This window comes from Lepisma saccharinum, chromosome 4 (assembly GCF_977018435.1).
Source record: "Lepisma saccharinum chromosome 4, izLepSacc3.1, whole genome shotgun sequence".
NCBI classification, from domain to species: Eukaryota; Metazoa; Arthropoda; class Insecta; order Zygentoma; family Lepismatidae; genus Lepisma; species Lepisma saccharinum.
The window spans coordinates 56,040,693-56,064,085 of NC_139232.1; the positions used below are offsets into that span (position 1 = coordinate 56,040,693).

A 23,393-nucleotide genomic window follows, 5' to 3' on the forward strand; every position below is an offset into this window, starting at 1 on the left:
TTTGAAACACATATACATATCTAAAGGGGGGAACCTCCCAAAGTGGCCCGCCTCCACCCGCGTACTTTCGAGGGTATGCTCTTAATGTCCTGGTACCTTTAAATAAACCAGGACGTCAGTTTCCTGAATTTAAACGGTTCCCCCCGCCTTTTTATCCTACTTCTTCTCGTCTTTATTTTCATACATAAAATACAAGTACAAAAAAAGAAAAGAAAATACATGGAGATTCTATACATAGATACATTTAATAATTTTTAGTTTGTATTATTTTAATAGACCGTTCTGGTGACCGGAACAAGTCTTAAAGATTTCTTGTAAATCCACTGTGCATTTGTATGATTGGTAATTAATTAAACTTGTTAATAGTAGTTATGGATTAATTTGTGTTAGTTTATTGGTTAGTTTTAGTTATCGTATAGATAGTAGGGAATGCTATGTACAGGAGGGACAACCATTCGGTATCCAGAACTGTTTTAAGCTTGAGGGTAGAGTATGATGGGGTGAGAGTTTAGATTGGGGTGAATGATGGCTTGGATTAGTCTGCACGGACGCAAGTTCCCTGTCTGGTTTCCAGATCAGGCTTTATTGTAGTGTGTGGCGAGAATTTGCTATTTGGAAGGAAGTTAAATACACTGAAATACTGGGCTAGTTCATTAATTTAGTGGATGTCGATTCCTAATATACACTTACTGTAAGAGGTTTTGTAGTTTCTTATTTATCTCGCCGTTGTTGCATTTATGTGTTGAGAACACACGCCCGATGCAAGATTTGAAGATCCGGAACTGAAAAATAGTATACACAAATAGTAAAATAATGTATCGGGATTAAATTAGTTTCTTGAAGCAGCACCTTACAATCTATTGAGTTATGAGATTTTTAACGTATTTCACAGGTTTTCTACTATGTTACGAATTTTCTACGTATTTTACGCGTTTTTGACAAGTAGAAAACTTTTTTTTTTTTACGCGTAAATAGTCAACCCTGGTCACTGTCCCCCCGATCCACAACACACACCCAGAACAGAGAGTCAGCGTCTTGTTTATAGAATCAAGTTTAGTTTTCTGATTTGGTGACATCACAATGAAATGGGTCATGTAGATATTAGGTCAGTCCCGATTAGCCACGGTGCATAAAGCGGATAAAACACACAGAACACATCATGCACAAGCACACACGAGGTGTATCTTTGTGTGTAGCCTATATGCGAGAGAAAAGAGAAAGCATATCTGTATCCGCATCACTCGTTCGAAGTTCTGTTTGCATCATGTTCGTGCCCAATGATGAATTCAGTGGGTGGCCCAGGAAGCTGGCGGGGGAACCCCCTTTCCCGAAAATTCCAGTAAGCTGGCAGAACATTTTGGAAATATATCTAAGAAATTTAGCAATGTTTACTTTAGTTTTCTTTCATTTATGCTAATTTAACGTAGAACTTTTTTTTTTTACTTTTCTGTTTCTTTTTCGTATTAATAAGCATTGATTCAGTTCTCTTTATAAATCACAATAATAACCGAATTTGAATTATCGTTCGTTTTGATAATTGCTAAATTAAGAAAGAGGATGAATCAGGATACTCTTCAAGCTTGTGTGAAGGTGTCAACTGAACTGAGGGGGGACAAGGAACCCACATGATGATGTCATCCATAGATATGCTGTGGAAAGCCTGGACGCTATAGTTTGCTGTAAATGGAAGTTTTTGCATGCTCTAATATTATTTTATTGATTCTCATTCTTAAAATTGTAAGGTTTGTTCCGTATAGGACGCTGAATTTGAATCGAATGTTATTGTTTTGTTTCGAGGTTGGCAGTCCTGTTCTTACCAATGTTGGTATCTGTTGTCATGCTGATTAATGTAGCCTCAATTGTCTTGACTCGTTTGTTGTGGTTACGATATGGAACTCCATGAAAAATTCCCGCAACGAGTGATCTCTTTGCACGGTGACCAGGAATGGCCGGCAAGGTCATGTGATCTTACACCCTGTGATTTCTTCTTATGGGGGTTAGTGAAATCACAGGTGTACGCCAACAAACCACGAACCCTTTTGGAACTGAAGGCGCAAATCATACGGGTGATTGGAGGCATCGGGACAGACATCTGCGAGAGGGTTATCAATAATTTTGTGGAGCGTATAAATGCATGCAGACTTAGTAGGGGTGGACATATGCATGACATTGTCTTTCATATGTAAATGGCAGATGTTACTGCTTACATATACGTAAATGAATATAACTATTTTCGTGATATTTTCCCTATTTTTATTTAATTTTCTAATTCGGCGTCCTATACGGAACACCCCATAGTTTATTAAACAGCATTACACTTAATTTAATTTAATTACATATCAGTGGTAAGGGACATTTTTGAAATTGTTTTGTTGGTATTATACGTAATTTGATGCCTGAGGCATTTCCCCGCCGTGAAGTCTGATGTCTCTCCCGCAGGTAGGGTTACCAGATGACAAACTTTAATAAAGAGGACATTTTTAGATTTCGCAAGAAATTTTCAAGAAATGTTGCACTATACTATACTATACTGTAATATATATATAAGTCCCATTTTAATTTAATGTTAGTAATTTTACTATTCTTATTTTCAGCTTTTGACTTATCTGCAAATTTAAATGTCTTCGGAACCCCGTGTTACAACTCTTTAACTCGATTTCTTTAACACTTCCACGGGTCTAGACTGTTAAACAACAGGGGCATCTCCACAGCTAACATTTTCCCCTTTACGTTCTTATTTTATGTTCACTTTTCTGTTATTTTTTGCTAATCGCGACGATGATGAATCGTGGCAGATGAAATTTGTGAATGGACAAATTAACTTTTTTCATGCACATAGAAATTGTAGATAAAAATAAACATTAGAAATCATGTCTTTTTTTTGGTAGTCAAATCGACATATCACTTAGATTTTTTTTCTAAAGTTCATAGATATATGTACATTCCATTTAAAAAGTTGTCACCAAGACTGACAATCATGTCAATGAGACAGAATGCGAGCACAAGCTTTCGCAATGAAATCCAAGCAAGGCGAAGAATGACTGTTTCGCACCAGTCATGCAACCGTAATTTTTACGTTCATCGTAACAAGAACACAAAACAAGAAAACGTTGGAAGGGAGTAAATGGCTTGAGTTTTGTTTAAAGTCCACTTTTATGCACAGATAAACTAATTGGGGCTGGACCTACAGTTTATAGTAGGACCCGAACCACCATGTGATTTTCGTCTTAGTCCAAAACCCAATAACATTTCCAAAATATAACCACAGGTTACTTGATCGCCGTAAAAATTAGTTATATCCTTCCTTAATTTCGCCGCCCCCATTGTGGGTAAGAAAAGGTCCCAGGTTTGTTTGTTTGATTAATAAATCTAACAACTGTAACAATACTATTTCAGTTGTTAGTTTTGCTCTTAAGAGGGAGGTGGAGTTTGGCGAAGGTCGCCGTGGAAAGTGCTTAAATTTAACATGGGCTTTTTTGCATTTTGTTGAATATAACGTTTTAGGACAAAAATTTGCCGGAAAACACGCAGTAGATGTGAACTTACTTTATGAAACTTTGAGTACATGACACATTTATGCAATTTCAGTCCGATAAATGTGCACAAATTCCATTATTTTTTTTCAATTTCCCATAAGGAAATACGTAAATAAGCACAGAATGGTTATAGGATTTGTGGGTAGCACCAACGAAAATGACCATTATGATGCATACTAACGTAATGCTCAATCCTTTTATGACTAAGCTAGGGAGGGCTTTTCTTTTAAAAATCACTTGCACAACCCAAAATGATTGTTTAAAAATGTCATGTATTATCGACGGCGAAAGATACGGCCGCTTCAGCCGAATTTCATTCATCATAGTTCGACACTTGGCCACTAGATGCCTCTGTTGCAAAATTGCCCCAGGCTGACGGTGAGGGCTAGTACGCGCGGGTGTTTGAATCCTCTGCACAGCTGGGTTCCGTCCCCTCGTCAGAAGGTCCCGTAGCTGTCACAGCTTGATTTATTGCCTCTTCCCAGGCAAGAAACCAAGAAAGCAGGAAGGCCATGAGTTTGTGTATGTTTGATTGTAGAGAAGCAGAGCATATTTACCATGAATTGGAACCAGTGACACAGTAACTTTATCTCGATCTTACCGCGAAGGACGTATTTAGGGGGGTCCAGGTGTCCCAACGTCCCCCCGAAAGACTTACCAAGTACAAAAAAATTAAATAATGAGATCATAAAACTTCAATTAAGTAATGAAAATAAGGTGGTTGTTTAATCGCAAATTGTTTATTTCCGCAAAAATATTGGAAAGTAATACGACTTTGAATGACAGTACCAAAGAAGATTTATGCAAGAATTATTACTACTTATAATAACATGCAAAATATTACCAGGAATTTTACTTTCGTCAACTGATTCTAACATCATTTTTTCATACTCAATAAATATTATATTCTTTATCTATTTGACATTAATTTCCTTGCCAGGGCAGTTTCTATTTTTTTAAAATTTTGCCGACCTTAACTACACGTAAGCTAGATAATGAATACGTGATGTTATACTGTATCACTGTTGTTATACCGCCTTCTTACCTATTCATCTTATAAAAATATATTAATTAATTTAATATAATTATACTTATTTTAATTTAACATTATTAATATTATTATTTTGAGACTACGTTAGGACGCCGCTCCGAAATATATATCTAGATACGTGCCTCGTGTTCGATTTGAATAAAATGTAGAAAAGGCGGGGAGGGTGGTAGCGCTTCCTCTTTTTACATTTCGATAGTTTTATCTCACATGTAGTACTTTGTGAGTCAACGGTGGGACGCGCGCAGGTTCGAGTCTCGTGGATGAGCGTGACAACTTTTCTCCTGATATTTCGGCCAGTCAAACTCGCGGGCCGCATGTGAGCCCCAGCATTCGTTAATGCGGCCCGCCTTGGCCCCACTTAACACTTCATGCTTGAAATTATCTATACATTTGGTTATCCCGTTTTCTCTTTTCTCGTGATACAAGACCAGACTCATCCAAACTTCAACACATTGACCAATTTTCCCTACACAGGTATACATTCCCTTATAGAGTAGGTGTTGTGTCAACTAAGCAAGCTGATTGACAGGTTACTTCTGAAGTACGAAAATATCTTGCCAGCTGGGGGAGGGCAGCGTGCATACTTTCTGTCGCCTATGAGTCTGTTTCTTGATTTTTAAGGATTTACCTGGAAGAAAAGCCAGTTTCTGTAAAAGTTTCAGAGAACCATATCGCTGCCCAAACTTCGTGGGAGTAAGAAAAGGACTATAGAAGAGGAATGCAGATTTTTCAAGTGAAATGCTTACTTTTGTTGTGAAGTGAATACTGAAAAGCGTAGAAATTTTGTACCCTGATAAAGTAAATTCATTCAGAAATATTTCTTTATCACGAAATAAATTTGCCATAATCTGTGGCGGAGTGGTTAGCACAACCCGTCGCGACACCAGAGGTTGCGGGTTCGAATCCTGGCCTGAGCATGGGTTTTCTTTGTATGTGTCCCTTCATCAATTTCATCATATCATTACTCATCCTCATCGTCGCCATTAGCCAAACGTTGCAGAAAAGGAACGCTAATAAAAAAATCAGAGGAGAGGATTTATTACTTAGTCAACGAACAATTGAAAGCGAAAATTGTTCGTGTTGTTGCCTTTTCGCTCACAATATGCGAAATTACGGACGTCTGTGAGCTAGCTCGGTTTGCTCCCTTCACTCGTGGATGCGATTCTTATCTCGATATGACAGTAAAACTACTTGAATGATTCCTCCCCGTGACACAAGAGCTGATATTTTGAAGGAAGTGGAGGCCATTTTGCAAAGTTACAGTCTTCCGTTATATTAAAACTTTTTAATAAAGTTATAATTTGTCCAAAGTAAAAATACTACGTGATGAAGTTGGAAACAGGTTTCAAGACTTCATAGGGTGCGAAGGGCAATAATCTTGTTCTGCTCTGCTCCCTTTTCTTTAAGATGGTGCGTGTGAAAGTCCTGACTTCGAATGGAACTTATTTAATTGCAGTGCAACTCGTATTGAAAAATAAATATCGCGAGGTGGGCTATCCTTGATTTTTCTTATATCTCCAATAGCAGTACCCTCGAATAAGCTATTTTGCTGTAGAAATTTTATTAATTTTGGTTGCACTTGCCTTGGTGAAAAGTTGTTTTCCATAATGAAGATTAATGAAACAGCCGAATGATCAAGAATGACTGACAAAACATTTGTTGTCTGCATTAAGAGTTTCATGCTAACAAAAAACTTATTGCAGACTTATGAGAAGCTTGTTAAAAAAAAACAGTGAAATCTGTGCGAAACGAAACTATAATTGCACACAAACAGTTACAATTGTAACCAATTTATACTCGAAACTAACATGTAAAATACTATAACCATGAAAAAATATGGGTGGAGGTCTATATAATTTACATATCGATGCTGCAATAATAATCACTGGAATCCCCCCCTCCCTTCGGCCCCCTTGGGTCGAACCACTTAGTTCTGGATTTTAAGGTGTTGGGGTTCTAGATATGTGGCCCGGATAGTTTTGGCATTATCGTTATGCGGCCCTACTCACGAATTGAGTTTGACATTGCTGGTCTATAGTACCTGTTGAGGAGATATATGCGTGTGTGTGTGTGTGTGTCATAGAACATCACTACTTCCAAACAAACTTGATGTGGCTCTTACAGAAACATCTGTTTTGGAGTGGAACGATGACGAAAAGTTTACACTGGCCTCCCCGATGGTGCAGTGGTAGCGTCGTAGCCTTGTTATCAAGGGGTTCCAGGTTCGATACCCGGTGGAGGCACATAGTGGTTCGGATTCAACTTTAAACTGTAGGTCCAGTCCCGCTTAGCCTTACTGTGCATAAAGTGGGCTTAAAACACTAAATCAATCAACCAACAAAACGGTTTACCGTTTCTTTGCAAATCTTCAATTAATGTAAAATTTAGTATAAAAACATAATTTTTGCTGACTTTCTAACTTGAGATTTAAAGACAAATTATTACTTCGAATTCTTCATTAAAAATAACAAAAGTGATATAAAATATTGGAAAAAATTCTTGCCTTCGCTGAGAATCAAATTAGAGATGTACAGGTTAGGAAAGTGGAGGGAGGATTTCCTGGCGTCTTCCCCTTCAATGTGAACGGTGCCTCCTTCGTTCTACATTGCATTCAAAATTTCTTCTTAGTTTCAGATATATATTTTGCATCCCCTATAGCATAATGGTAAAGGTGACCCTTGTAATTTAAAATATCCTGAGTTTGGTATCCGGTGGACGCCTAATAGTTAGTTCAATCCCACTATAAATATAGATCCAGTCCCGATTAGTCTATCTGTATATAAAGTAGACTTAAAACAGAAACTCATGATACTCAAACGATTATCATAGGGTTGGCGGCGATTGGTGCAGTTAGAGAGCCCCCTCTGCTCAATCAAAATTATGAAACATAAACTTTTCAGTCAGTAAAACCATCGTGGTACGAACATTAAAATTTTTGTTTCAATTACATATTCGACGTTGATCTTGTCCAGCAGATTACCAATTGTGATAACTTTTCTCTTCTTTAAAAACTACACAAGGAAACAAGTTGAAAACGTAAATTGGACAAGGTTTCTTCTCTAGAACTGATTTTTAAAAGACCATGTCTTAGAGAAGCTCTGAAGGATATTCTATTCTTAAAACGCCAATCAGAATAAGGGATCAGCACTTATGTATATTTTCTCCCGCAGGCACGTGACCGGGGGGGGGGAGGGTGAAGCTGAAGACCGTTCCGAAATCCTACAAATATGTAATTAAAATAGGGTATAGCGGTGATTAATTTTACTTACATTAAACATCCTGTACAATAACTTGTAATATACTGAGAAATTCATTTTCAGGGGTTCTATTCCCCACTTTTTCGCCCTTAGATGGCAGCTGCTGATAAGGGATGAGCCTTCCCCCCGAAATAAAATTCTGGCTACGGCCCTGCTGTTCTGCATCGTGACTGTATGGTCCGATGCATCATGGTTTGAGCTCCGTCTACGGGACGCGCTCAGGTTCGAGTCTCTTAGGGGAAACGTATCAACTTTTCTCCTGAGATTTCGGCCTGTGTATAGGGCCGGTTGCCACCCACCATCGTGAGGAGATTGGGAAGCTATGAATGAGTCACGGAAACCTACAACAAAGATTAGGGGTTCGTCGTGCTGACCGCACATAACTGGTTGGACTGAAAGTGAGGCCTACAGTCGGTAGGTGGGCTCTGGCCCTCAGGGGCTGTAGCACCACGGGTTTACTTACGTATATTGGCGTAACCAAGTGTGGGTCCACAGAGGCTCGGCCTCTCCTCGAAATTCTGTCACTTTATTTTGGCCAATTCACTGGGATTTTTTTAAGAGTACTTTGTAACACGTATAGTGCTGATCTTAAAGATCATACTATAATTAGTTGGACTGAAATTTCACTTGGCAAGCAATCAATTAACATTGGGAAAAATCACAATAGGAGAGAGCAACTAATGTGATGCAGGAACTGGTCATATGTTTCCACAGGGGATTCCCATCATCACTGAGAGTTTGTCCCCACCCTTGGCCGATTAGCCGGCCCCGTGGCGGAGTATTTATCTCATTTCGCTACGACGCCAGTGGTCCCGGGTTCGAATCCGGTCTGGGCATACGTGTCCTTCGTGAGCGTCTCTTCATCGATTACATCATATCATCATTAGCCAAGAGTGGCAGAAAGGCGAAGTAAAATAAACAAAATCAATCAATCTTGGCCGATTAAAGCTGCTGTGAACTCCAACGATGAGAACTGTGCAAAGGGACTTAATTCAGATCATAACAAAGAAAACTACTTCATCAAAGTGTATGTTCAATATTATACTATTGTTTCCTGACATCTTTGTTACTACTGTACATTTTGTTACATTGTTTTGTCCGTCTTTCTCCTTTTCAGTTTTTCCATATGTTATTACGCATGTCCACGTTTCCCCTTTTTAAATTCCAGGTAGTTTCGCTCCTGCCCATCTCTAATAGGGACTCGATTCGTTAATAGTTGAAATAATAATTGTTACTAATTCTTGCCTTATTATTATTATTATATTGATTTTGTATAAAAAAACACCCCTTTCAAAGGAAAATACTTTCTTTCAACTGATATTCTCTACCGCCTTCTTTACTCTCAATTGATAAAATTCCAACCTCAACAAGAAAATTCAACATAATTATAGTAGCCACTGTAATCAACCAAATTTATTCAATCAAAACTTTAGTCATGAATGTTCTGTCTCTGGAGCCTGCCACTCGTCTCGCTCCATGCAAGAGTCAGCCAGCAAGCAGAGAAATGCGAATTGCTTTGCCAGTGGAGAAATTTTAGCCTCCGAAACCAGAATTAAAAGAAACAGGTGCGTGTCCTTTTCCTGGAAACCTCGCTGCGGGAGTCACGCGGAGGGGAGGGGGTGGTGAAGGAAGGAAGGTTCTCTGGCCTCAGGCTTAGGACAGCCGAAAAGAATTCCTAGTCCTCTAATATGTCGCTAGGTGTCTCTGTATCGCATCGGGCCAGGAAACTACTTTCATGCCAACCTCCAGCCCACTCTTAAGTCCTTAAATTTGGAAACTCGGCCTGTGTATGGGACTGGTGGCCACCCACCATCGCGAGGAACGAAATTGTAGTGATATTTTATAAGAAAACATATTGTTATTAACATGATACCTGATATCACTGGTCCGTTGGTTCAGGCTTCCGCGGCCGCCCGATTGGAGGGTCGTCGGTCCCTGGTTCGCATCTCCGGTTAAGAAAACGCGAATCCTTCGTGTCACCGGATCGGTTATTTACACCTCCGGCGGTAAGCCACGTCGTGCATAAAGTGGTGTTGTTATTAATTAAGAAAGCAATAATAATAATAATTGAAATAATAGTAAACTATAATATTTTGATCAATAGAGACAAGCTATACAGATTCAATTCAGAACTAAAAACCAAAATATTGACCATAACGAGGATATACATCTATACTATCTATAAATCAAGAACACCTGTAGAGTAACGAATATATATTTATTTATTTATTAACGCCTTGTTTTAAATGGCGGAGTTAAGGCCGTACAAAGCCTTTTCTTCCACTCAACCATACACATAAAATTATACATTAGCTATTATATTATACACGAAGTACATTAAGTCGTTTCACATAAGTCCACACACACACATTATACTCATACACACAAGTCTTAACGCCCTGAATACAACACACAAATACAAAATATATAATACACAAAATACGATATTGGAATGCAAAATTTAAAATTGTATAGAAGTAATTACAAAGTATTTTAAGAATTAATGCACTTGCATATGCCCTTTGGTCTGCTTGACAGGGAAAGATCTAACGAGAATTCTGAAGAGAGTGGCGAACACGTCTGCTAAAGGAAGCGACGGAGCTTACTGCTCTAGTGCTTTCTGGCAACTCATTCCATAGTCTTACAGCCGATACAGAGAAAGAGTTGGAGAAGAAGTTTGATCTGTGGACGGGGATAGAGAGAGATGAGGAGCTGCGTGATCTGGTGTCGCGATCGTGAAATTCGTGAAGAAATTGGAAGCGAGACAGAAGATAGGAAGGTGACTTGAGGTTGAGAACTTTGTAAAGTAAAATCAGTGTGTGCAGCGTTCGTCTTTCTTGCATACGTAGCCACCCCAATTTGAGAAAATAAGGTGATTGGTGTGTATTGGGTAAAAATAAACACAACATTAATAATAAAAACACATTACAGATCCCCTCACTCTCATTCAATCACGCACTCTCTCACTCCAGGGGGGCCGGACCCCTCCGAAAAAATTATCAAGCACTTAAATTAAATAATGAAAAATATATTCGTTTATCCGTTGTTGTATAATTTCCTCTGAACGTATTGGAAGACACTGATTTTATTGGAATCATATGCTATGAAGGACACGAAGGACGTATTTAGGGGGTCCAGACCCCCTTCCTCCCCACACACACCCGAATACTTATTAAGTACGAAAATTAAATAATGAAAATATACTTGTTTAGCATTTGTTGTAATTTCCTCTGAACTTTTTAGAAAGCAAGGATTATATTGGGATCATACGGCTTTGAATGACATTACAAAGAAGATTTATGTACACTACTACTCAAAATAATATGCATAAAATTGTAAATAGAAACTTACTTTTCTCCAACTACATGTAACATCATTTTTGTTATTCGATAAATATTCAAATATTCATCTATTTGACATTAATTTTATTGTTAGGGCACTTGTTTTTATGTAAGTATTCCGATCTTAACTGCAGGTAAGCTACGTAATGAATATGTGCTGTTATCTTTATTCTTATACAGTCTTTTTACCTAATCGTGTAATAATAATATAATATTAATTCATGTATTGTAATTAGTATTAATTTGATTAATATAACCATTATTATTATTCATATTATTATAATTCCTGCGACACTTGGTTTAAACCCCCCCGAAACATATTTCTAGATACGTGCCTGGTGAAAAGGTATACTTAGAGCCAAAATGAGCACAAATTTGTCCTTTCTTAAAAATCATGTGGGTGTTAGGGCGAAGTTGGTGGATAAATCACTGAGGCAGAGAAAGTACAACTGCATGTTTCATAATCCGAAAGTTGCAGAAAAGCGGTGCTAGATACCAAAATGTAAATACAAAGGAGAAAGAAAATGTACTACCCTGCATAAGTTACAATTAATTGATAAATGTGACTTACTATGCCCAGGAAAGAAGCATTAACAAGACGCCAGGAAATAGACAAAAAGTACATCCAAACACTATTGTTATTCCACTTCACGCTCTGTTCACGCTTCATTGAGAACCTGGGTAGATGAATTTTTATATCCCGTGAAGGGTCAACACACACAAAATATTGAGTACATGTTTCTCATTTGTTCTCAAAGTCAAATATACATTAATGTAAACTAGATTACAAGCTTTTTCCTCCAAAGATAGTCTTGCCTGACTACAGTTTCAGGTTGGCATCAATTAGACAACAACCGTTTTTTTACCTTTCTTGAGCCGACTTCGATTTTGTTAAATTTTCGAATTTAAATGTCTGATACGAATTTATGTCCGAGTTTTGACAAAGAGATCTATAATTTCCTTCTTTATCATAGGAAACCTGGAAAGTAATAATGATCTCATTGTTTCCATTACTCAACATTTCCGGCTTAAATCGCCAGGAGAATTGTATAGACAAAATGCATTTTCCATTTGCTCAACGATTTGAAAAATCTTCAGTAGGTTTATACATGTAGGTTAAAGCTTTTCTTGTGCTAATGCACTTATAATATCACTTCTTGACAACAGTTTCGGTCTGCTTTTGTGACTAAGAAGACATTCGATTTGGTTGGTGGAAGACACTGGTCGAAGAATTTCCCTTATTTTCTTAGTCACGTTGAAAGCAGATTGCTTTGATTTGTGAAGTTTTACTAACTGTTGCCTCAAACTTTTATTGCTAATTTGTAAATTCTTCACTTTATGTAATATACGATTGCATTGTTTATTTACTTAGTTTACATATTTACCACTTTCATCCTGTAGTGTCTGCAGTTTCTTCATTTGTTCTTCAGCACATTTAAATTTCTTTCTCAGAGTTTCCAACTCACTATTTTGTTGGATATTGAGTGTATTGAGTATATTTCCAGTACTCAAAGTCTCTGAGTTATGTGCCATGCAAATTCTTTTGCGAGGAGATAACTCTTCAAGTATTCCCACTGCTCGCTTTCGATTGAATTAGATTGAATTGTTGTTTCAAGTTCACTTTATGCACAGAAAGGCTATTCGGTACTGGACCTACAGTTTTTAATGTGGGATCCGAACCACTATGTACCTCCACCGTGTATTGAACCCGGGACCCCTTGATTACAAGGCGATGACGCTACCACTGCGCCATCGAGGAGGCTGCTCGCTTTCGAAACTGACGTTTATTGGCACGTCGACTTTGACCAATTATGTAATTAGGCTGTTGCACACTACAATTCACTATACAACCAGGCAAATTTAAACTTGGTACAGCGTTTTTATTAAGCTGCGGTCTGCACGTAATGCTCAGCAGTTCTGCTTTTAAGTTTCGTGTAATCGACCTCCAGCTGTTTTGGTGTTAACAGAATCTAATATCTTACACTTTGAAACCCACATCTTGCACGTAATCGGATCCTTTGGAAACGAAAAATAGCTTACACCTAGTGTATATTTGCCGGCCCCCGTGGCGGAGTGGTTAGCACATCTCTATGTCGTCAGAGGTCCCGGGTTCGAATCTCGGCCTGGGCATGGATGTTTGTGAGTGTTCATTCATCAATTTCATCATGTTATCACTCATCCTCATCTTCTCAAATTAGCCAAAAGTGGCACAAAAAGCGAAGTAAAATAAAGGAGATCAATCACTCTACTGTATTTCTTGCGTTGTTCGGACACAAAGCAACAGCAGATTTGCGCGGCATCTTCCTGAAGTGTTACTGTTGTTGAAAAAAACAACTCCACTATCACACAAGCTACAGAAAAATGAAACACCAAGTAATTTCACGCTCCCTCGCACAAATGCAGATCCTATAACAAGCGGAATGGCCAGTGACAGCGTCACCCCTGTCCCGTGAGTGACGTCAGGGTTGGGACCGCCCACGACCCTCTTTTTTCAGCTTCGGGAGGCGAAGACTGCGCTACTTTCTCAACTATATTATATACTTACTTTGCTCCTACCTACTCTCTCGATTCCAACCCCTAAGTGCAGCACACACCTTTCCACCCGTTCGAGAGACAACTCTCTGCTGGCCATCCCCTCCCACAAGACAACGTTTTATGGAAATTCCTTAACGGTCACTGCTACCAGAGCCTGGAACGACCTCCCCAACGACATAAGAAACTCTTCTTCTCTTCTCCAATTCAAATCAAAATTAACAAATCATCTTCTGGAGTCAACTTACCAGTACTGAAAGCAGGGAAATAAAATTAAACCTTCGTGTAAACTTGTAGGACCAACACCCAGCGACCTTTTCTGTAATTTGAGTATGTTTGTTGTGTGTATTTATGTTTTACGTGTATTTTTTGTGCTTTTCTTAGTGTGTATGCATTTTTCTGTGTTTATTTTTTATGTTTTTTTAGTGTTTTTCTTTTATTTTTTAATTTTTTTTGGTATCTTGTTTTTATAGATTTTACAAACAGTTAGCTATAAAATTAAATTTATAAAATGTAAAATAGAGATGGTTAAGTGGAAGAAGAGGCTTGTGCCTTGACTTCGCCATCCAAAACAATAAATAAATAAATACTAGCATATTCAGATATAAAAATTAAAGCAACCCCCCCCCCCTGTCACTATATTCAGCATTAAACCCAGAAACAAGCTCAGATTCCATTTATGCGAGTGGGATTTGGAAATGCATTACATGTATTCGGTGGTGTAACGTGTTGTCATGTATCGAATTATGCAATTCTCTCTTTACAGGATAGGATGGTTGAGTCGGTTATGTGAGGATGCTACAAGAATTAGGCGAAACAAACGACAATCAGCGACGTCCCGACATATCCCTAAGACTATTCCAGGAATGCGGCTCATCTATGGAAACCCAGTGGTAAGTACCCTAAAGTGGTAGATGCTGGGGAAAACGTAGCAAGTTGATTTTGACTTGGCGTGACCCCTGGTCGTTTAGTTCGACTACACAATAGCGGCGCAAGATGCGCGAGGCTGTAAGAAACACGCGAACCGAGATATGAGATCGATCCTGGTGTTCGTCTATAACAGAGAGGAAAGAATAAAGCTAATCTATTAGCGAAATGCATGCAGCATTGTCTTTGTACCTTGCGGCCGTCGACCACTTTTTAAGCTGTTAATACTAGTAATCTGTTGTTACTGACGCTTGAAAAAATTGGACAATTTCCTGCGATACATACCCACAAGTAAACTCCTTAATTTTAACAAAAGAGTCCATGAAGGATATGCTGTATTTACACAAAAAGAGAATAATATAATATACGCGTACTACTTGTGCACAAAGCCGTGTAAGCGCTTATAATTCCATGAGAAAGAAGCAACTAAATATGCTGTCCAAGGAAGTCTTTATTTTCTTAAAACACAGTTAACACGTGACTTTTCAACCCCCTCAGGGTCTTCCTCAGACTCTGAACCAAACTAGAATGAAATATAGATCAAAGAGGAAGATATATACGACCTTCAGATGTTTTTGTCTAGATCTTGTGCTATGTGTGTATGTATACCTAGGTACACAAGAACAATGAACAGGGCATGATTGTACAGAGAAGGAAATTCGGACTCTCACATATCTTGAGTTCAATGTTTCGCATTTTTAAACTTATTCTTTTATTTCATTACGGGCTCTAGCGGGCCGCTAAATTACAGCCAGAGGGCTGCATGCGGCCCGCGGGTTTAAGATCACTGCTGTAGATGTTCTACTTGCTGTAACCAGTGACAATGATTTTGTTCAACACTTAAAACAATGCAGTAAAAATGTATGAGTACTTTATACAGGGTGTATACCAGTGAAGAAATCCTGGAAATGTCAGGGAATTTATTTTGGCTAAATAAAGTAAACATTTTTCTAGTAGGGCACTAAACGTAGGTTTTTGAGCAAAGTACGAAAGAAAGGTCAAGCAAAAAAAAAAAAAAAATTTTTTTTGAGAAACTATACATTAGTTTGATGTATTGAGTATTTAACTATTTTCATGTAGAAATCTACAATAGGTGTATTTGGGGTGTGTTTGGTAGTAGTAGTTATTAGGAACAGTATCTATGTTACTAAATTTTACTTTAACTATGTATTATTTATGAATTAACATTTTCTTAATCATTAGTCAATACACGGCAATTATCACATAAACACCCCTGATACACCTTCCCGTATTCAACAGTCAATTACTGTTGATTTCCCTTCTCGTTATTACCCTTACATGTGAAGCAATGCTACTGTACTTTGTTAATTGGAATTCTAAATTATTGTAATTTTCTTCCAGACATGTTCATGTACACTAATTAATTGCCGTAATGATTTGGTCTGCGAAATTGTGGTTCTTGGTCCGAGAATTTCGTTTTTAAGAAATTAGTGACATCCTGTATTTAGGGAGCATGGGTATCGTTTAGCAATAAAGCCTGGGCTATAACACCCTATAACGTAGAAACCGGCGAGGAGACCTCCTCTATGACAGTGACCCTCTGGTGCCGCGTTTACCTGCGAAGGAACTCGCGGTCAAACAGCCAAATTACGCCCACCGCTTGGGCAAGAGCAAAGTTAAATTTCTCCCTCCCCAAAGCAGCCATTAGGGAAACAGGATTTTGTCAAAATTACCGTTCTGCGCTGTGATTGCACACCGGTTGGTACGGCGGCTCCACTATAGTTGCGTTTGAATTCAAGTGACAGTGTTATGCACTGAAGCACATCCTGTGCGTGTATATCAGCTTATCGGAACTTCCACATGTAGCAATAGAACAAGAGTGACCTGGAAATTCCGGGTCGTGCAAAACCGCGATTCCATCAATAGTAGCAATACTGGCATCCCTAGTGAAGTAAATTGCAGAGTTGGTTCTCTCTCTATGTTGCTTCATTGCGATAGCTGGACAGAGGTTTGTCCTCTTCCATCAACTGTATCTTCCTACCACAACAGACAGGCAAGGGTTTAGCATGAGATTAATTACTGTAGCCTTTTTGCTCTTGTCCACTCGGTGATAGGATGTATACTGTTTTGTGGTCGGAATCTGGTTTGTAATCCGACTCTTTTTAAAGGATTGTCGGTATCTGGAGCCATATATCGCAACTCGTTTGTTTGGCAACTGTGGTTCCCTTAGTCAGAGAAAAAATTGGAATACATTGGGTCATTTAATTATAAATTTTCTTAAAGTATTCAGTTTAGGTCTGAGGAGACTTTGTCGGCAATATTAGAGCTATTTTTGTATTTTAAAGGAATGCTTCAGATATTAAAACAAAACAAAGAAAAAAGTACTGTGCGACGTGATCGTTTTAGCACTATACAGCTCGTCATATGCGATGGCCGATGGCTGTACTCAGTGGAGTCACGTGATTGTGACAGCTAATCTGCGTCACTCTGCCTCCGCGGCAATCGTCCGTTGTATGTGATGAGCTGCATAGCTCTTATATAATTCCTCAAAATGCTACGTTTAAGCGCCAGTAACTTTTGAAATTCCAGGTTTCGAATTTTGCAGACTAACGAGGCTCTGGTGCCTGAACTCACAGCTAGTCTGTGTGGCTTTCGTTGCGTCTTGTCCATTAGTATTCATCCATTTCTTCTTGTCAACTTTCATCGTCATTTTCTCGATTAGCCAAAAGTGTCAGAAAAGCGAAGTAAAAATGAAACAAATCACCTGCTCACTCAAATTTCACGTTGAAGCGATAGTGATTTTTTGAAATTGCACAGTTAAGCGTGACTTGAAATTCGCTGCCAAAAACAATGGAAGATTAAATCTGAATTAATTTAACTATTAGTTAATGATGGAAACTAATAGCCAATCGGCTATTATTTGCTAGTCTATCAGCCTGCCAATTTTCGGTTGTATCTCTGGTACTTCTTGAAATATAGACAGTTGACACGGACAGGCACAGCAGTCGCATGAGGGTACTTTCGCAGCTTTGTTTTTGCTAATCAGTATTCTAAAAACTATACGATACTACTTGGAGAGCAGCATCGAGCTCATGGTTGAGCAACGTTAAATCTGAAAAGATTGTCAAATATATAGGTATATATATATACAGGGTGGGCCAGACTCAATTAGGCAGTTTTCGAACATCAGTAACCAATCAATCCAACAGCACACGCTAAAATGGGAAAGTACATTTTGTTGTCGATAGATGGCAGCATCATACGGTATGCTGTGAACGAGGTCAATACTCTGCCTACATAGTGCGCAGTAAGGAAACATCATGGCCGGAAGACGGTTGTGTATCGAGCAGCGTGTAAAATGTGTGCGCCTGTTCTCAGTTACTAACAATGTATCAGAAATCCAGCGCAGGGTGTTGGAAGAGTTTGAACCGCCAGCAGCCCACAGGGACACAATCGCCCGAATAAACAAGTACTTTGATGAAACTTCCAGTGCTTTGAATCCCAAGCACCCTGGTCAGCCGAGAACGGTCCGAACTGCTGACACACAAGCACGTGTTGCTGCGGAACTGGCATCGTCTCCTCAGAAATCGAAGTCTACCCTCCTGTGTTGACTTATATGTGTGTGTGATTCCATTTTTGTAATCATTTAGTAACATTTGTCACAATAAAAATAACATGTAATTAAAAACTGCCCAATTGAGTCTGGCCCACCCAGCAGTGTATATATATATATATATATATATATATATATATATATATTAATAAGTCTTGAAGCTTTCCTAGCGACGAATGATGAAAAGTTTCTCTTACGCTATCGACCAGGTGAGTTGTGGAAAGTATTCCAAGCTTTCGAGAGCTAACGTCACAACTCACCTGGTCGATAGCCCGAGAGAATCGATTCACAAAACATTTTGGTTCTCTCTTTTTTGTGGAATTATTATACACGCAGTAGTTTGTTAGATATACATCGTCGCGTTTGAGATGTTATTACTTCTTTCTAATGCAAATGCTTCTCCATTCCTTTTCTTCTTAAGATGTAAGGTTAGCTGAAAATATTGTTCAGCTGGGATGAAATCCGGTCTAATCATTCCAAAATTGAAAGCGTTGCCTGTCATGGAACTGTTTTTACTTGAGCGCACGATTACAGCACGTCGAAGAAAGTATTCCCATTTGGATGACTCCAGTCAAACGCCTCAGCAAAGTCTGATTTCTTATGGTTCTATGTTACATAGCTAGAAGCTTTGTCTCTCGTCCTACAGCTATTGTATTTCCACCCGTATGAAAGTCTAATTGGACGGCCAGAGGTTCTCTGCTACCGTTCGTCATATGAATTTAACGATTCATAAAGCCCCATTAAGCGTTTTAACCAGAATCGCACTAAAAGCGAGAAAATGTGTTGCAAGCGGCAGGCACACGAACGTTAAAATTAATTGCAAGAGTTCGGTCAGTAATTCGCTTGGCGTTCACCAGATAGCGCCGCGATTCAGCTTTCAGTTTACTGCAGAGGAACGCGGCAATAATTTTCTACTTCAGGCTTCTTGCTTCGGAATTATTAGCAGGAAAATATTGCAAGTTGTAAAGCAACTTGAGGAAATTATGCAGAGTAAATGTTAATTATTAACTTTGGCAATTTAAAACTTTCCCATGTGAAACACTTTTATCCCATTGTTTTTAAGTTTAGGTCTTTGCAATTTAAGATAAAAAATTATTTGTTCTGTTTACTGCGACGACCATAAGACAAATTCTGAGAAGACATTTCCCAGATTATATATATATATATATATATATATATTAAAAATACTACTTTTGGCAAATCGCGACGAAGAAGTTGATGAAGGGACACTCGGAACACCGATGCCCAGGACGGAATTCGAACCCGGGATCCCTGGCGTCGTAGCGCACTCTGCTAACAACTCCACCACAGAGGACAGCTCAACCTGGAGTAGCGAATCGTAAGAATTACTTGTGTTCATTTGAAAGGAACTTTGAACATCTCTTCCGCTACGTGAACGTTGCATAAACAGTTCGGATTAGGCAAGCGCACAACATTCTTCCAATATAACTCTCATGTCGCAAATCAAGATACTTCCAGCTTGGTATCATAACTGCTCAGCACAATTCAGTGCCTGTATTGATCTACTAATTTCTTTATTGGTTGATGTACAGTCACCGGCAATAAAATTGGTGCACCTAGATCCTGAAATTCTCGCTTTCCTGCGACTATAAGTGAATTTTAATAGCAAATTTTCAATTGCAACTTCTACCACCGCCGTAGAGTTAGGCAACACACACATCATCTTTCTGAGAAACTAGAATTTCAGGATCTAGGTGTCCCATTTTTAATGCTGGTGACTGTACATATTTCCAGAAAAAAAATTGCAGAATTCGTTGCAAAGTCAATTATATTCGCGAGTGGCCTACAATGCTCTCGAAACAACTGAAATGTGTGCCTTCACTAGCACCGAACAATACGCAAAACCATTTGACTGCAAGACGTTAGTTTTGTGGTTTAAATTTATTCCGTAAGATGTCACCTACAGGAGCGGCGCCAGAAAATTTTAACCTGGTGGGCATAAGCCAAATATTGATAAATTAGGGTGGGCAGATATAAAATGTATGATTTTCACAAACATGTATTCTCTCTCTCTCTATCCTGCAGTCCTTTGTATTTCTTTCGCATTTTCTCTTTGCTTGTATAAGCCTTCCCCCCTTCTCTCTCTCGCGTTTTCACACACATACTTGCGCGCGCACGGGTAATCTGTTCGCCGAATCTTCTGATTAATTTTCCCTCTATCCATTCCAATCTAGGAAAGGTAGGAAGTGACACCATGTCGTCACCTGTTGTAAAGCCACTTGACTATCATTCTTATCTTCCCTGTGTCAATCTTGATTTAATCTCCCTTATTTCTCTCATTGAAGTGTTCCTTCCCTTCATTGCATCTCTCTGCCCATGCCTTTCACTGATCACGGTGTACTTCGGTTTGTAAGTGGATATTTTTTTCCTATCCCTTTCAATTAAGAAGGAATTTAACATAGACTATACTTAATTTGCTAGTCGAAGTAGATTAGATCAATTGATTTGATTTATTTGACTTTGGTTTTAGTCCACTTATGGCTAATCGGGAAGATGAGTATGAATTGTGTGTGATAAGATAAAATAGATGAAAGGATAGTCACGAAGACACATGGGCAGATCACAAAACAAGGTCCACAGAGGATTATACCGGATGTGAGCACAGACGCCAGAGCCTCATTAGTCTGCAAAATACAGTCCAGAGTGTAACGTGGATGAACGGTTGACATTTAAGTGGCAGATTAAAGTATATTGCTTAATTTATGCGACAATTATAAAAAATATGAAACAAATTCTTTACAATTGGAAGACACACCAACAGGCTACAAGAAGTAATTTGTATGTGTGAAACTAGCGCCGTCCCTTGGAGGGGAACAAGGCCTAATGCTTCATGGAGTGAAGCAACCTAGCAGCAATGTAATTTTAGCGTTTTAGATTCGGAAAGCAAGTTATGCCAAAATTCAACATTTACAGTTACTAAAGTTTCAACTGTCCGCCTTTATTTGCTACTACTGACGTGCTCTCCAAAACGAAATAACTTGTTTTTTCATGCGATACAATGTCGTATGCCCTATACATTAAGCATTCAAGGATGATTACAGAAAGTATGATAAACCCCGACAAAAGTGAAGAAATACTTTTTGGTTTATGTCCATAATTTAACGAATGATTCTGAATATACATTTTTAATAATATTCTGGGGAGAATCCTAATATACTGTATCTTAACTTTTCAGAATTTAGAAATTGAGCTTGGGTGTTGGAAATAAAGAAAAGTGTTTGAGAAAATCGGTACCGAGACACGGTCAAATTCATTGCGTCATGAATTGCTGTTCACGTTGACTTTTTTATTTTGCATATTTTAAAGGTTTTTAAGGCATTTTTGCATGCACATCTTGCTAGTTTTTAGTGCGTACAAATCCTCAGTCATGAAAGCAATACGTATAAAACGGACAGCGCATGTATCCTTACAGTTATGTTTCCGTGACTTGCAATTACTTGTTGCGGGATTGCATAAGCTGCAGGATTCCCTTACAATGTGTGGTGAAGAATCTAGGCACGGCAGAATTTTCGTTGCCTATAAATCAGGATAACCGTTGGAACAATTAATTTGAAGGGTGTTTTGGATTTGCTACACCGCGTAGAGGATTTCTTGCATGCGTATTTACCTTTGAGTTTCTCGAAGGCGTGTCTAGCCCTGATGTACACGTATGCCGATCAACTTGACGCATATCCTCTCATGTTTCGGAGCTGCCGTGTTTACATTTCGTCGTTTACCTGACGCAGACGAGTGCCTCTCCTAAGGGAACATCGACGACATTTCTTGTAGGGCTGAAGGGTGTGGCTCGAACGTAAGACGTGGGATCAATATTGACTAGACGAGTAAGTGAGGCGCCTAGTCAATCGATATCCTCTCCTTTTGACTCGAGGGATATCAGGCGAGCGCTAATTGCCTCCCCTCGCATCGGTCACGTGCCTGACGGCCTCCATCCGATGGTTTTCCTCTGTTCTCGTTCAGCGTTAATTATCATCTGTCTTTGAAGCGTCCGCGAGAATGTGAAGGGTTGAGAGGATATTTTGCATGTAGCATTTCCAGTGAATTCCTGCGTCCCGGTGCCCCCGTGTAGAGCACTTTTAAGCATTCCATGGCCTACGACAGGATCCATTACGCTTACCCTTCCTTCCCCAAACCTACCGTGTCACTTATCTCAGGAGATGCAGTACCTGGAGAAACATAACTTTCTAGTTGAGAAGTAATTAAAGGGCAACCCGCAGTGTTTCTTTCCTCGATGGCTCCGAATAAGATTGGCAATGTCTCTTGGCGTGTTTCTACAAGATGTGGAAAAAATGAGGTTACATAGGAAAAGAAATACGTGCATACAAACATACACATGGTTCATATGTAATGATTACAGTTACAGTGCGGCCTTCAATTCGATGCTCCCAGTTGCGTAAGACATTTGCTAGTAAGTTGGAGTTGATTAGCAGATGGTGCCTTTCTTTGAGGTGGTCCAGGCTATTAATTTTCTTAGCGTATACAATGACGTATATTCCGGCCCCCATGGCGGAGTGATTAGCACATCGCGCTAGGACGCCAGGGGTCTTGGGTTCGAATCCAGGCTTGGGCGTGGATGTTCTTGAATGTCCATTCATCAATTTCATTACATCATCACTCATCCCCATCTGGCACAAAAGCGAAGTAAAATAAAGCAAATCAATCAAACAATGACCTTTAGTTTTCGTAAAAGATATTCCACCTCAGCTCTGTCCCCACAATTAAAACTCCAGGGGTGTTAAGTCTGGCAGCCGCTGTTGCCATTCACCTATGTAACCTAACTTTTTCCTCACTATAATCAATTTACTTCGAATTCAGCAATTACAAAACTATAGTTATTTAACAGTTTACTTGATATGCCCAAGGAGGGGTTGGTGGTGGTCTTAACCACACTTCGGTCCAGCAATCCTAAATAAAAAATATGTCAAATGCTGGGAAAGTAGCCAAAATATAGGATGGGCTACTAAAAGAGAAGACATCCTCCTTACAGTTATAATCTTCCTTACAAAAATTCTTTGTTTTACGGTAAAACCACAAAACATTCAGCAGAACCTTACAAATGGCATTACTACCTCAACCTTATTTTTCTCAGGAGTGGATTTCATTTTGGTGATTGTATCGATTTTTTTCCTCTGTGCCTATTGCATAATTTCCAAAGCG

General features: G+C 39.0%; 1 protein-coding gene across 1 annotated transcript in view; it reads left to right on the forward strand.

The window, feature by feature from the left end:
* GlcAT-P (Glucuronyltransferase P) overlaps positions 1 to 23,393 on the forward strand; it is a 245,828-nt gene that overhangs the window by 81,182 nt on the left and 141,253 nt on the right. Inside the window, exon 2 of the mRNA XM_083120528.1 lies at positions 14,484 to 14,610. Within this exon, the coding sequence (XP_082976654.1) occupies positions 14,584 to 14,610 (27 nt within the window). The 5' untranslated portion in view covers positions 14,484 to 14,583. The remainder of the gene's footprint in view (positions 1 to 14,483; positions 14,611 to 23,393) is intronic.